Consider the following 11,819-nt stretch of genomic DNA (forward strand, 5'->3'; position numbering starts at 1 on the left):
ATGTGTGCAGGATAGTTTTTTGCAGCAATACGTAGAGGTGCCTACCAGAGAAGGGGCAGTGTTGGACCTCCTGTTAGGAAATGAGATGGGTCAGGTGACGGAGGTATGTGTTGAGGAGCACTTTGGGTCTAGTGATCATAATGCCATTAGTTTCAATATCATTATGGAGAAGGTCAAATCTGGACCAAGGGTTGAGATTTTGGATTGGAGAAAGGCTAATTTTGAGGAGATGAGAAAGGATTTAAAAGGAGTGAAATGGAAATTGTTGTTTTATGAAAAGGATATAATAGAGAAATGGAGGATATTTAAAGGTGAAATTTTGAGAGTACAGAGTCTTTATGTCCCTGTTCGGTGGAAAGGAAAGAATAATAATTTGAAAGAGCCGTGGTTTTCCAGGGAAATTGGACACTTGGTTCGGAAAAAGAGGGAGATATACAATAAATATAAGCGGCAGGGAGTAAATGAGGTTTTTGAGGAATATAAAGAATGTAAAAGGAATCTTAAAAAATAAATTAGAAAAGCGAAAAAAAGATATGAGGCTGCTTTGGCAAGTAATGTAAAAGTAAACCCCAAGGGGTTCTACAGATATGTCAATAGCAAAAGGATAGTGAGGGATAAAATTGGTCCATTAGAGAGTCAGAGTGGACAGCTATGTGCTGAGCCGGAAGAAATGGGGGAGATATTAAACAATTTCTTTTCTTCGGTATTTACCGAGGAGAAGGATATTGAATTATGTGAGGTAAGCGAAACAAGTAGAGTAGTGATGGAAATTAGGAGGATTAAAGAAGAGGAGGTACGGACACTTTTGAAGAATATAAAAGTGGATAAGTCTCCAGGTCCTGATAGGATATTCCCTAGGACATTGAGGGAAGTTAGTGCAGAAATAGCAGGGGCTATGACGGAAATATTTCAAACGTCATTAGAAACAGGGATGGTGCCGGAAGATTGGCGCATTGCGCATGTTGTGCCTTTGTTTAAAAAAGGTTCTAAAAGTAAACCTAGCAATTATAGACCTATTAGTTTGACGTCTGTGGTGGGAAAATTAATGGAAAAGATACTTAGGGACAATATATATAATTATTTGGATAATCAAGGCCTGATTAGAAACAGTCAACATGGATTTGTGCCTGGAAGGTCATGTTTGACTAATCTTCTTGAATTTTTTGAAGAGGTTACCAGGGAAATTGATAAGGGCAAGGCTGTGGATGTTGTCTATATGGACTTCAGTAAGGCATTTGACAAGGTTCCACATGGAAGGTTGATTAAGAAGGTTAAATCGTTGGGTATTAATAGTGAGGTTGCAAGATGGATTCAACAATGGCTGAATGGGAGATACCAGAGGGTAATGGTTGACAATTGTATGTCAGGTTGGAGGCCAGTGTCTAGTGGAGTGCCCCAAGGATCTGTGTTGGGTCCACTGTTGTTTGTCATTTACATTAATGATCTGGATGATGGTGTGGCAAATTGGATTAGTAAATATGCAGATGATACTAAGATAGGTGGAGTAGTTAATAAGTGAGGTAGATTTTCAAAGTCTACAGAGAGACTTGGGCCTTTTGGAAGAGTGGGCTGAAAGATGGCAGATGGAGTTTAATGCTGATAAGTGTGAGGTGCTGCATTTTGGTAGGACAAATCAAAATAGGACGTACAGGGTAAATGGTAGGGAATTGAGGAATGCAGTGGAACAGAGGGATCTGGGAATAACTGTGCATTGTTCCCTGAAGGTGGAATCTCATGTGGATAGGGTGGTGAAGAAGGCGTTTGGTATGCTTGCCTTTATAAATCAGAGCATCGAGTATAGAAGTTGGGATGTAATGTTGAAATTGTACAGGGCATTGGTGAGGCCGAATCTGGAGTATGGTGTGCAGTTCTGGTCGCCAAATTATAGGAAGGATGTCGACAAAATGGAGAGGGTACAGAGGAGATTTACTAGAATGTTGCCTGGGTTTCAGTACTTAGGCTACAGAGAGAGGTTGAATAGGTTGGGTCTTTATTCTTTGGAGCGTAGAAGGTTGAGGGGGGACTTGATAGAGGTTTTTAAAATTTTGAGAGGGACGGACAGAGTTGACGTGGGTAGGCTTTTCCCTTTGAGAGTGGGGAAGATTCCAACAAGGGACATAGCTTCAGAATTGAGGGACAAAGGTTTAGGGGTAACATGAGGGGGAACTTCTTTACTCAGAGGGTTGTGGCTGTATGGAATGGGCTTCCGGTGGAAGTGGTGGAGGCTGGCTCGATTTTATTATTTAAGAGTAAATTGGATAGGTATATGGATAGGAGGGGATTGGAGGGTTATGGTCTGAGTGCAGGTAGATGAGACTAGGTCAGGGAGAATGGTCGGCGTGGACTGGTAGGGCCGGACAGGCCTGTTTCCATGCTGTAGTTGTTATATGTTATATGTTATAGAGGTTTTGGGGGAGAGCTTCACTCTGAGACGCTGCCTTTCGAAGGAGATTTTACTGCAGACTTACTTTAGAGATACAGTGCAGATACAGGCCCTTCGGCCCATCCAGTCCGCGCCGACCAGCGATCACCCCGTACACGGGCAATATTCCACACAATTTACAATTTTACCAAAGCCAATTAACCAATGGAGATCCTGGAGAAAAGCCTCGCAGGTCAAGGGGAGAACGTACAAACTCCGTGCAGACAGCGCCCGTAGTCGGGATCGAACCCGGGTCTCTGACTCTGTAAGGCAGCAACTCTACCGCTGCGCCCAATGTTAAACCTGGGCCTGCATTGCCAGTCTGAGCTGAATTCCCCTAGTTCCTCTTTCAGCAGCATTACTCGCAATGTATTAGATAGCTTGCACTTCCATCGCTCCATTGCATCTCAACACACTACGGTGTTGAATAAGGGTTAACAAGGTATGATAATTAAAAGGAGGGGAAGGTGCAAGAGGTTTAGAGGGGATCCAAGAACAAACATTTTCACCCCGATTTGGATGATGGGACTTCCACAACATTTCCGTGGTATCTGGATGACCACCTGAATCACCTCGTTCTGGAGGACTATGGACTGCGCTAAATATGATTAGTCAGCATAGGTACTTGATGGTCGGTGTGGACAAGGTGGGCTAAAGGTCCAGTTTCTGTGCTACATAATTCTATGTCCAAAGGAAGTAAAATACCACCCACCACCCCATCCCTCTTCAGAACATTAATAAAGAAATGAGTTGTTAGGAGGATGCAAATTCAGGAGAAGCATAATGGCTTAAGGAACATGCTCTAGAAGTAGACCATCTCTGGTGAATAGGAATAGGTGACGTTTCATGTCAGAACCCTTCTTCAGACTGAAAGATAGAGGTGGATGGGGGAGGGGGGGGGGGAGGGTGGTGGGATCAGTTTTCCAGTCCCGTCCCCCCCCACCTCCGTCTATCATTCTGAAGAAGAGTTCCGACCCGAAACATCACCCATTCCTTTTCTCCAGAGATGTTGCCTGATCCACTGAGTTACACCAAGCAGCATCTCGGAGAGAAGAAATGGGTAACGTTTCGGGTTGAGACCCTTCTTCAGTCTGAAGAAGGGTCTCGACCTGACATCAGCCTGAAGAAGGGTCTCCACCTGACATCAGCCTGAAGAAGGGTCTCGACCTGACATCAGTCTAAAGAAGGGTCTCGACCCGAAACGTCACCCATTCCTTCTTTCCAAGATGCTGCCTGACCTGCTGAGTTAGTCCAGCATTTTGTGATACCTTTGATTTCTACCAGCACCTGCAGTTATTTCCTACACTGAGTTACACCAGCATTTTGTGTCTATCTTCGCTATAAACCAGCATCTGCACTTCCTTCCCACACATCCTCGAGAAGTAAACTGGAAAAGAGTGTGACAAGCAGCTAACTAGTCTCAGAGAAGGAAAAGGTAGGCCCAAGGCTGGAGATTACTCCTTCAGTTCTTGTGTCCTCACCTAAAGTTTAGTTGATGTTTTACGCATCTGAAAAATGAAGTTGTATCTGTGGAGTCCATCTAGGTGTGATTTTTTTTTTTTACCTTTGATGAAGAATTGAATAAGGGTCGATTTGGAAAGTTGGGAGTAGATTTGAAATAACTAATGGGACAATTTCCAAGGAGAAGTTTAGAGGCCCGAGCAAGGCAAGTGAATCTTTTTATATTTTGATATCAGAGTTCATTGAGCCCGCTGGTCGGCGCAGACTGGATGGGCCGAAGGGCCTGTTCCTGCACTGTATCTCTAAAGTAGCGCGGCACGGTGGCGCAGCGGTAGAGTTGCTGCCTTACAGCGAATGCAGCGCCAGAGACTCAGGTTCGATCCTGACTACGGGCGCCGTCTGTACGGAGTTTGTACGTTCTCCCCGTGACCTGCGTGGGTTTTCTCCGAGATCTTCAGTTTCCTCCCACACTCCAAAGACGTACAGGTATGTAGGTTAATTGGCTGGGCAAATGTAAAAATTGTCCCTAGTGTGTGTAGGATAGTGTTAGTGTGCGGGGATCGCTGGGAGGCGCGGGCTCGGTGGGCCGAAGGGCCTGTTTCCGCGCTGTATCTCTAAATCTAAATCTAAAATCTAAAAAAAGTAAGTGGTGCGGCAGTAGAGTTACTGCTTTACAGCTCCAAAGACCCGGGTTAGATCCTGACTATGGGTGCTTGTCCCTATGGAGTTTGTATGTTCTCCCTGTGAACCTGCGTGGGTTTTCTCAGGGTGCTCCAGCTTCCACTCACACTCCAAAGACGTGCAGGTTTGCAGGTTAATTGGCTTTCTGGAAAATGCTAAATATTCCCGAGTGTGCGTAGGACAGTGTACGGGGTGATCGCTGGACGGCGCGGACTCGATGGGCCGAAGGGCCTGTTTCCGTGCTGTGCCTCGAAACTAAACTAAACTAAATTCAATGTCATTGCTCAAGTTGCTTGGTCACAAGGTAACTGCCAAGCTATGATGTCCGGCTGAACAGCAGGAACAAACTACGGTGAAGTGTTTTGGAAGGCACTTAAGTTGTTCGTAAGTTAGCAGTAAGACTTAAGTTGAATCAGCAGTCGTCATTTGGGCATTTGTCAATCTATCTTGCTTTTCCATTGATGCTAAATTTGTCAATGATTTTAATCTGCAAGTAATCAACAGGCATTTAAAGAGACTTGTCCACTGGGAGAAACAGGACACTGAGAATAATATATGTTAAAGATGGTATATTAAATGACAGCAAAGTTTAAGAGGCAATTTAGTTTAGATATACAGCGCAGAAACAAGCCCTTTCTAAGAAAATGTATGCAGGTTGATTTGTACATCGTGCAAGCACAACGTTTTTGAAGAGAGCAACCGGGTGGAGCGATAATCTTCTGGTAAGAATATTAGCTTGCTTCCACAGTGATAAAACTCCTTTTGTGTCCCTACTCTGTTCCCTCGTACACCTCTGGGCTGCAACACAGTGCACGTAATGCATGCAGTGTGCATTCAGCTTCGCGAGCTGTGTAAACATGTGTTCTGGACTACACTGTTCCACAGGGCCACAGCTGCGCTCCACTCCTGTCATTCAAGGGGCGTTTAGAAACAGCCTGTCAGGGCCAACACTCGGACAGACATAAGGGAGTCTTTCAGGGGAAGTCAGTAGGACAGTGTTTACTCATGAAAAATGTTTAAAGCAAGCACATTTGTTGCTTTTTTTTTTGAAGATCCACAATCCACGCCAGTTGATTTTGGACATTCAGAACACCCAGAGACCCGGGTTCGATCCCGACTACGGGCGCTGCCTGTACGTTCTCCCCGTGACCTGCGTGGGTTTTCTCCGAGAACTTCGGTTTCCTCCCACACTCCAAAGACGTGCGGGGTTTTGTAGGTTAATTGGCTCGGTATAAGTGTAAATTGTCCACATTGTGTGTGTGTGTGTGGGGTGGTGTTAGTGTGCGGGGATCGCTGGTCGGTGCGGACTCGGTGGGCCGAAGGGCCTGTTTCCGCGCTGTATCTCTAAACTAACCTAATCTAGAAAAATTAACAACAATTAATTGCAAGGTTTTGAAAAGCACAAGCAGTTTTTTTTTGCTCGACTTTATCACCCTGCCAAAGCATTAGATTGCAATCCTGGAGCAGTTAAAATTGGCACAGTTGCATGAAAAACTTGAAATCCCCAGTTCTTTTACAGTGCCCCGAAATTGCACCTTATTACAGAGCTGACCACTTCATGCTTACACCAAATAGTCTTATAAGAAAATAACTGCAGATGCCGGTATAAATCGAAGGTATTTATTCACAAAATGCTGGAGTAACTCAGCAGGTCAGGCAGCATCTCAGGAGAGAAGGAATGGGTGACGTTTTGGGTCGAGACCCTTCTTATATCAGCACAAGGTAATAACCGTCACCCACATATACTGTCTGTTTTAAAGGTGCTCATTCCAGCATCTTAAATGGCCAAACCAAAGGATCAGATATGACTGTGCGGGAAGGAACTGAGATGCCGGTTTAAATCGAAGATAGACACAAAATGTTGGAGTAACTCAGCGGGACAGGCAGCATCTCTGGAGAGAAGGAATGGGTGACGTTTTGTGTCGAGACCCTTCTTCAGACTGGTTAGGGATAAGGGAAACGATAGATGATGTAGAGAGATGAAGAACAATAAACAGACTGGACTTTCTCACGAGTTTATGCCTCTCTCCACTGGCTCCCAGTACAGTACAGAATCAACTTCAAGCTCCTCCTATTCACATACAAAGCCCTAAACAGCCATATCAAAAATCTTCTAACCACCACTCTATCTCCAGGTCCCTCAGGTCGGCCGACTTGGGGCTACTCACTATCCCGCGGTCTAGGCTTAAGCTCAGGGAGTGACCGCGCTTTTGCGGTTTCAGCTCCTAGACTGTGGAACAGCATCCCTCTCCCCATCAGAACTGCCCCCTCCATCGACTCCTTTAAGTCCAGGCTCAAAACCTATTTCTACTCCCTAGCGTTTGAGACCTTCTTGAGGGGGCGCTGTGAACTGTTTATGTGTGTGCTGTTATGTTTGTGTGCCATTGTATGTTCGTTTTCTTAGTACCCTGAACTGATGTACAGCACTTTGGTCAACGTGGGTTGTTTTTAAAAAGTGCTATATCAAATAAAATTGACTTGACTTGACTTGACTTGTTAAGAGGTGCATAGCAAGTGAGACCACATTGCAACATCTTGCTCACAATCAGCAGGTTCTGGAATTTGGAAGTAGTTTGGAAACTGAAAATTCTGGAAATAGTCAGAGGTCAAGGCAGCGTCTGAGGAGAAGGAAGCTGATTCACCATACATGAGATTTAGTTCAGTTTAGTTTAGGGATACACCACGGAAACAGCTCTTCGGCCCACCGGGTCCGTGCCAATTAGCGATCCCCACACATTAACACTATCCTTTAATTTTTACATTTACCCAGCCAATTAACCTACAAACCTGTACGTCTTTGGAGTGTGGGAGGAAACCGAAGATCTCGGAGAAAACCCAGGCAGGTCACGGGGAGAACGTACAAACTCCGTGCAGACGGCGCCCGTGGTCAGGATCGAACCCGGAGTCTCCGGCGCTGCGTTCGCTGTAAGAGGCAGCGACGTCTACCGCCGGCCTAACGTGATCGACCAAGTTGTTTGCATTGGCCGCGTGCTTTTCCCCGCCTCTCCTCGCTGAGGAACAGTCTGAGGGCCACGTCAGTGCTTTCCAGTGTCCTCCCTACAACCAAACCTGGCGCCACATCTCGAGCTCAGTGTTATTCTGCTGCCCACAAGTGTGGCGCCCTGCATCCTGATAATGTGGAACAGCAGATAACATTCAACCCGCCAGGTCTGAATATTGACTTCTCTAAATTCAAGTAACTCTTGCTTTCCCTCTCTCTCTGCCCCCCCCCCCCGCCCCCCCACACACGAGGTCTCCTGCTAGCTTCACTGCCCTCCTGATCAGTAGTACTGTTGTCATCTTCCCCTCAGCCAACGATGAACCATTGACCTTTTCCTCGACCACCGTCTGCTTTGATCTGTCCTTTTCACACCTTACATGCTGTGTGTACCCTCCCACTCCCCTGACTCTCAGTCTGAAGGAGGGTCTCGGCCTGAAACGTCACCCATTCCTTCTCTCCCGAGATGCTGCCTGACCTGCTGAGTTACTCCAGCATTTTGTGAATAAATCAATTTGTACCAGCATCTGCAGTTATTTTCTTATACCTCCTTCAAATAATCTGCTTTTGATACGGTAGCACAGCGGCACGGTAGCACAGCGGTAGAGTTGCTGCTTTACAGCGAATGCAGCGCCGGAGACTCAGGTTTCGATCCTGACTACGGGTGCTGCACTGTAAGGAGTTTGTACGTTCTCCCCGTGACCTGCGTGGGTTTTCTCCGAGATCTTCGGTTTCCTCCACACTCCAAAGACGTACAGGTATGTAGGTTAATTGGCTGGGTAAAATGTAAAAATTGTCCCTAGTGGTGTAGGATAGTTAATGTACGGGGATCGCTCGGGCGGCACGGACTTGGAGGGCCGAAAAGGCCTGTTTCCGGCTGTATATATATGATATGATATGATATGATATGTGTTAACCAGTCAGCAGAAAGACAACGCATGATTGCAAATCCAGCCATTTGCAGCGTATAGATACACAATAAGGGAATAACGTTCAGTGCAAGGTTAAAGCGGTCAAAGATAGTCCGAGGGTCACCAAAGAGGTAGATCTCTATTTATTGAGCTTCACCTGATCTTACGTTGCACACATTCCCGCGTGGGAATTCTGCAACATCTGTCGGATTGGGAATGATGAGACCGGTATTTTTGTGGAATAACTGCAAAGTTTAAATGTTCAAGATGTGAATATGGGTGGGGGAAGACCTTGAGTGGAGAGGAGGAGAGGAGGAGGAGAGAGGGAGAGGGAGAGGAGAGGGAGAGGGAGGGGGAGAGGAGAGGGAGAGGGAGAGGGAGGAGAGGAGAGGGAGGAGAGGAGAGGGAGAGGGAGAGGGAGAGGGAGAGGGAGAGGGAGAAAGAGAGAGAGTGAGAGAGAGAGAGAGAGAGTGAGAGTGTGAGAGAGAGAGAGAGAGAGAGAGAGAGAGAGAGAGAGAGAGAGGAGAGAGAGAGAGAGAGAGAGAGAGAGAGAGAGAGAGAGAGAGAGAGAGAGAGAGAGAGGGAGGGAGAGATGGAGAAAGAGAGAGAGAGAGATGGAGAAAGAGAGAGAGAGAGCTCTAAAACCAGAGCAGAAAAAATTATGATGCTTCTGTACTACAGTATTTACAAAAAATTAATGGCCCACTACTTATCTCATAGGAGCTAGATAAAATATTATAGGAGTTAGCTTGTATATCTCCCAAAGTTGCTAAAGATCCTTGTCATTGCTTAAAGGTTGCGTTGAAACACACATACTTGCCCTGATGAGGCACCCATCAGTTTCTTACCTGTGCCAATAAAATTTTAAGGAGGACATTTGGTCAAGCTGTGAAATATAGCCACTGGCGTGCCATTAATATCTCTAGTTTAGTTTTAGTTTAGTTTAGGGGAACAGCATGGAAACAGGCTCTTTGGCCCACCGAGTCTATGCTAGCTCACATTCGCAACCCGCTCTCTCTACACATGGTGGCGCAGGGGGTAGAGTTGCTGCCTTCCAGCGATTCCAGCGCCAGAGACCCCGGTTCGATCCTGACTACGGGGTGCTTGTCTGTACAGAGTTTATTGGACATTCTCCCTGTGACCGACGTGAGTCTTCTCCGGGTGCTCCGGTCTCCTCTCACACTCCACATTCATACAGGTTTGTTTGTAATGTTAATTGGCTTGGTATAATTGTGTGCAAAAAAAGTTGCCCCTAGTGTAGGATAGACTTAAAGAGCGGGGATCGCTGGCCGGTGGGGACTCGGTGGGCCGAGGGGCCTGTTTCCGCGCCATGTCCTTAAACTAAATTTTAAAAACCTTCTTTGGTCTTTAAACTTGTGAGAGAGGACACATAGAACATACAACATAGAAAATAGATGCAGGAGGAGGCCATTCAGCCCTTCGAGCCAGCAGTGCCATTCATTGTGATCATGGCCGATCGTCCACAATCAATAACCCGTGCCTGCAAATTCTCCCCGTATCCCTTGATTCCACTAGCCCCTAGAGCTCTATCGAACTCTCTCTTAAGTCCATCAGGGCACAACGCACACGAACACTGCAGTTCAAACATGGGCGAAGATAAATATTAAGGAAGCAATTTTGAAGGGTCCTAACCTTTTTAGCGAAGACTGTAGAATCACAGCAGTCCCCCCCGTCATAGCTGCAGTAGGCCCGGTTGTTGTTTCCATCGCAATAGTTGTCCCCCACGAAAGGCTGCTACGGCAATAAACACAGTAGGAATTAAAATCTGTAGAGATTGCAAAGAGACTAGGCCCTGCCTTTCAGAGCGTTCTGCTTATGAACGTGAGGGGTGACGTGGCAGGTATTTGACCACGGGTCACCAAACTGAGATGGACATTTGGACACACCCAACCCCCCCATCTCCCCCATCCCCCCCACCCCCCACCCCCATCCCCCCATCCCCCCTCCATCCCCCCAGTCCCCCAGTCCCCCCATCCCCCCAGTCCCCCAGTCCCCCCATCCCCCCATCCCCTCATCCCCCCTTTCCTCCCCATCCTCCCCATCCTCCCATCCACCCTTTCCCCGCCATCCCCCCATCCCCCCATCCCCCCAGTCCCTCATCCCCCCACCCACACCCCCCCCCCCATCCCCCCATCCCTTCCACCCCCGTGACACATGGAGTTGAAAGCAAAAATATTGTGCATGATTATAGACAATAGACAATAGATGCAGGAGGAGGCCATTCGGCCCTTCGAGCAAGCACCGCCATTCACCGTGGTCATGGCTGATCATCCACAATCAGTACCCTGTTATGGGGCAGTGGCGGCTCAGTTAAAAACGTGAGAAGGAACCACAGATGTCGGTTTACACCGAAGATAAGGCACAAAATGCCGGAGTAACTCAGCGGGTCAGGCAGCCTCCCCGGAGAAAAGGTATAGGTGATGTTTCGGGTCGAGACCCCTCTTCAGACACGCCTATTCCTTTTCGTTGTTTCAGCTAAACGTCACCTAATCCTTCTCTCCAGAGATGCTGCCTGACCCGCTGAGTTACTTACTCCAGCTTTTTGTGTCTATCTTCAGAGGCTCAGTCAATGGAGATAGGTTATTTTCTCGTAAAGAGATTGACTGGATGCAAATTTAAGGCACTCGTTTGGGTGTCACCCTGTGACTCAGGTAACTGTTAATTGTTTCAGTATTGACAGTATTCCGTCCAATCTCCAGTTTTAATAAATCTGCATTGGTCTGAAGAAGGGTTCTGACCCAAAATATCGCCTATATTGTTTTGTCCAGAAATGCTGCCTGACCCGCTGAATTACTCCAGCATTTTGTGTCTCTGTAGTCATCTTTGTTTATACAAAACCTTCCTCATATCTAGTTCCCATTTCTCAAGCTAGATTTTAAAAAAATTAACAGATAAATTAACATCTGATAAATAGTTAGATGTTAAATCATTAACAAGTACCATATTACATATTTTATTTGTTTCATTTAACTGCAGAGTCTAAATATCAAGTTGAGGTTCAGAGAAATGTTCACAACGAAATTGGTGTGCACATTGTCACTGATGGACTCAGCTGGTCTTGATGGTTTCAATGAAGAACATTTCTAAGCTTTGCAGTATCTCCAACTCTGCACACGACAATGGAAGAAATTGGGCGGCACGGTGGCACAGCGGTAGAGTTGCTGCCTTACAGCGCAAGGGACCCCAGGTTCGATCCTGACTTTGGGTGCTGTCTGCACAGAGTTTGTACGATCTCCCCGTGACTGCGTGGGTTTTCTCCGGGTGCTCCGGTTTCATGCCACACTGCCAAAGTGTCCCGTTTGCAAAGCTACCTCGCGCAATTACT

At 46.6% G+C, this 11,819-nt stretch overlaps 1 protein-coding gene across 1 annotated transcript in view; it reads right to left on the minus strand.

Moving 5' to 3' along the window:
• The window catches only part of LOC144608287 (pappalysin-1-like), a gene marked incomplete at its 5' end in the record, with an annotated part of 275,710 nt that overhangs the window by 50,205 nt on the left and 213,686 nt on the right, over window positions 1-11,819 (minus strand). Inside the window, one exon of the mRNA XM_078425903.1 lies at window positions 10,127-10,228. Coding sequence (XP_078282029.1) covers window positions 10,127-10,228 — 102 coding nt within the window. The remainder of the gene's footprint in view (window positions 1-10,126; window positions 10,229-11,819) is intronic.

This window comes from Rhinoraja longicauda, chromosome 31, assembly GCF_053455715.1.
Source record: "Rhinoraja longicauda isolate Sanriku21f chromosome 31, sRhiLon1.1, whole genome shotgun sequence".
Lineage (NCBI taxonomy): Eukaryota > Metazoa > Chordata > Chondrichthyes > Rajiformes > Arhynchobatidae > Rhinoraja > Rhinoraja longicauda.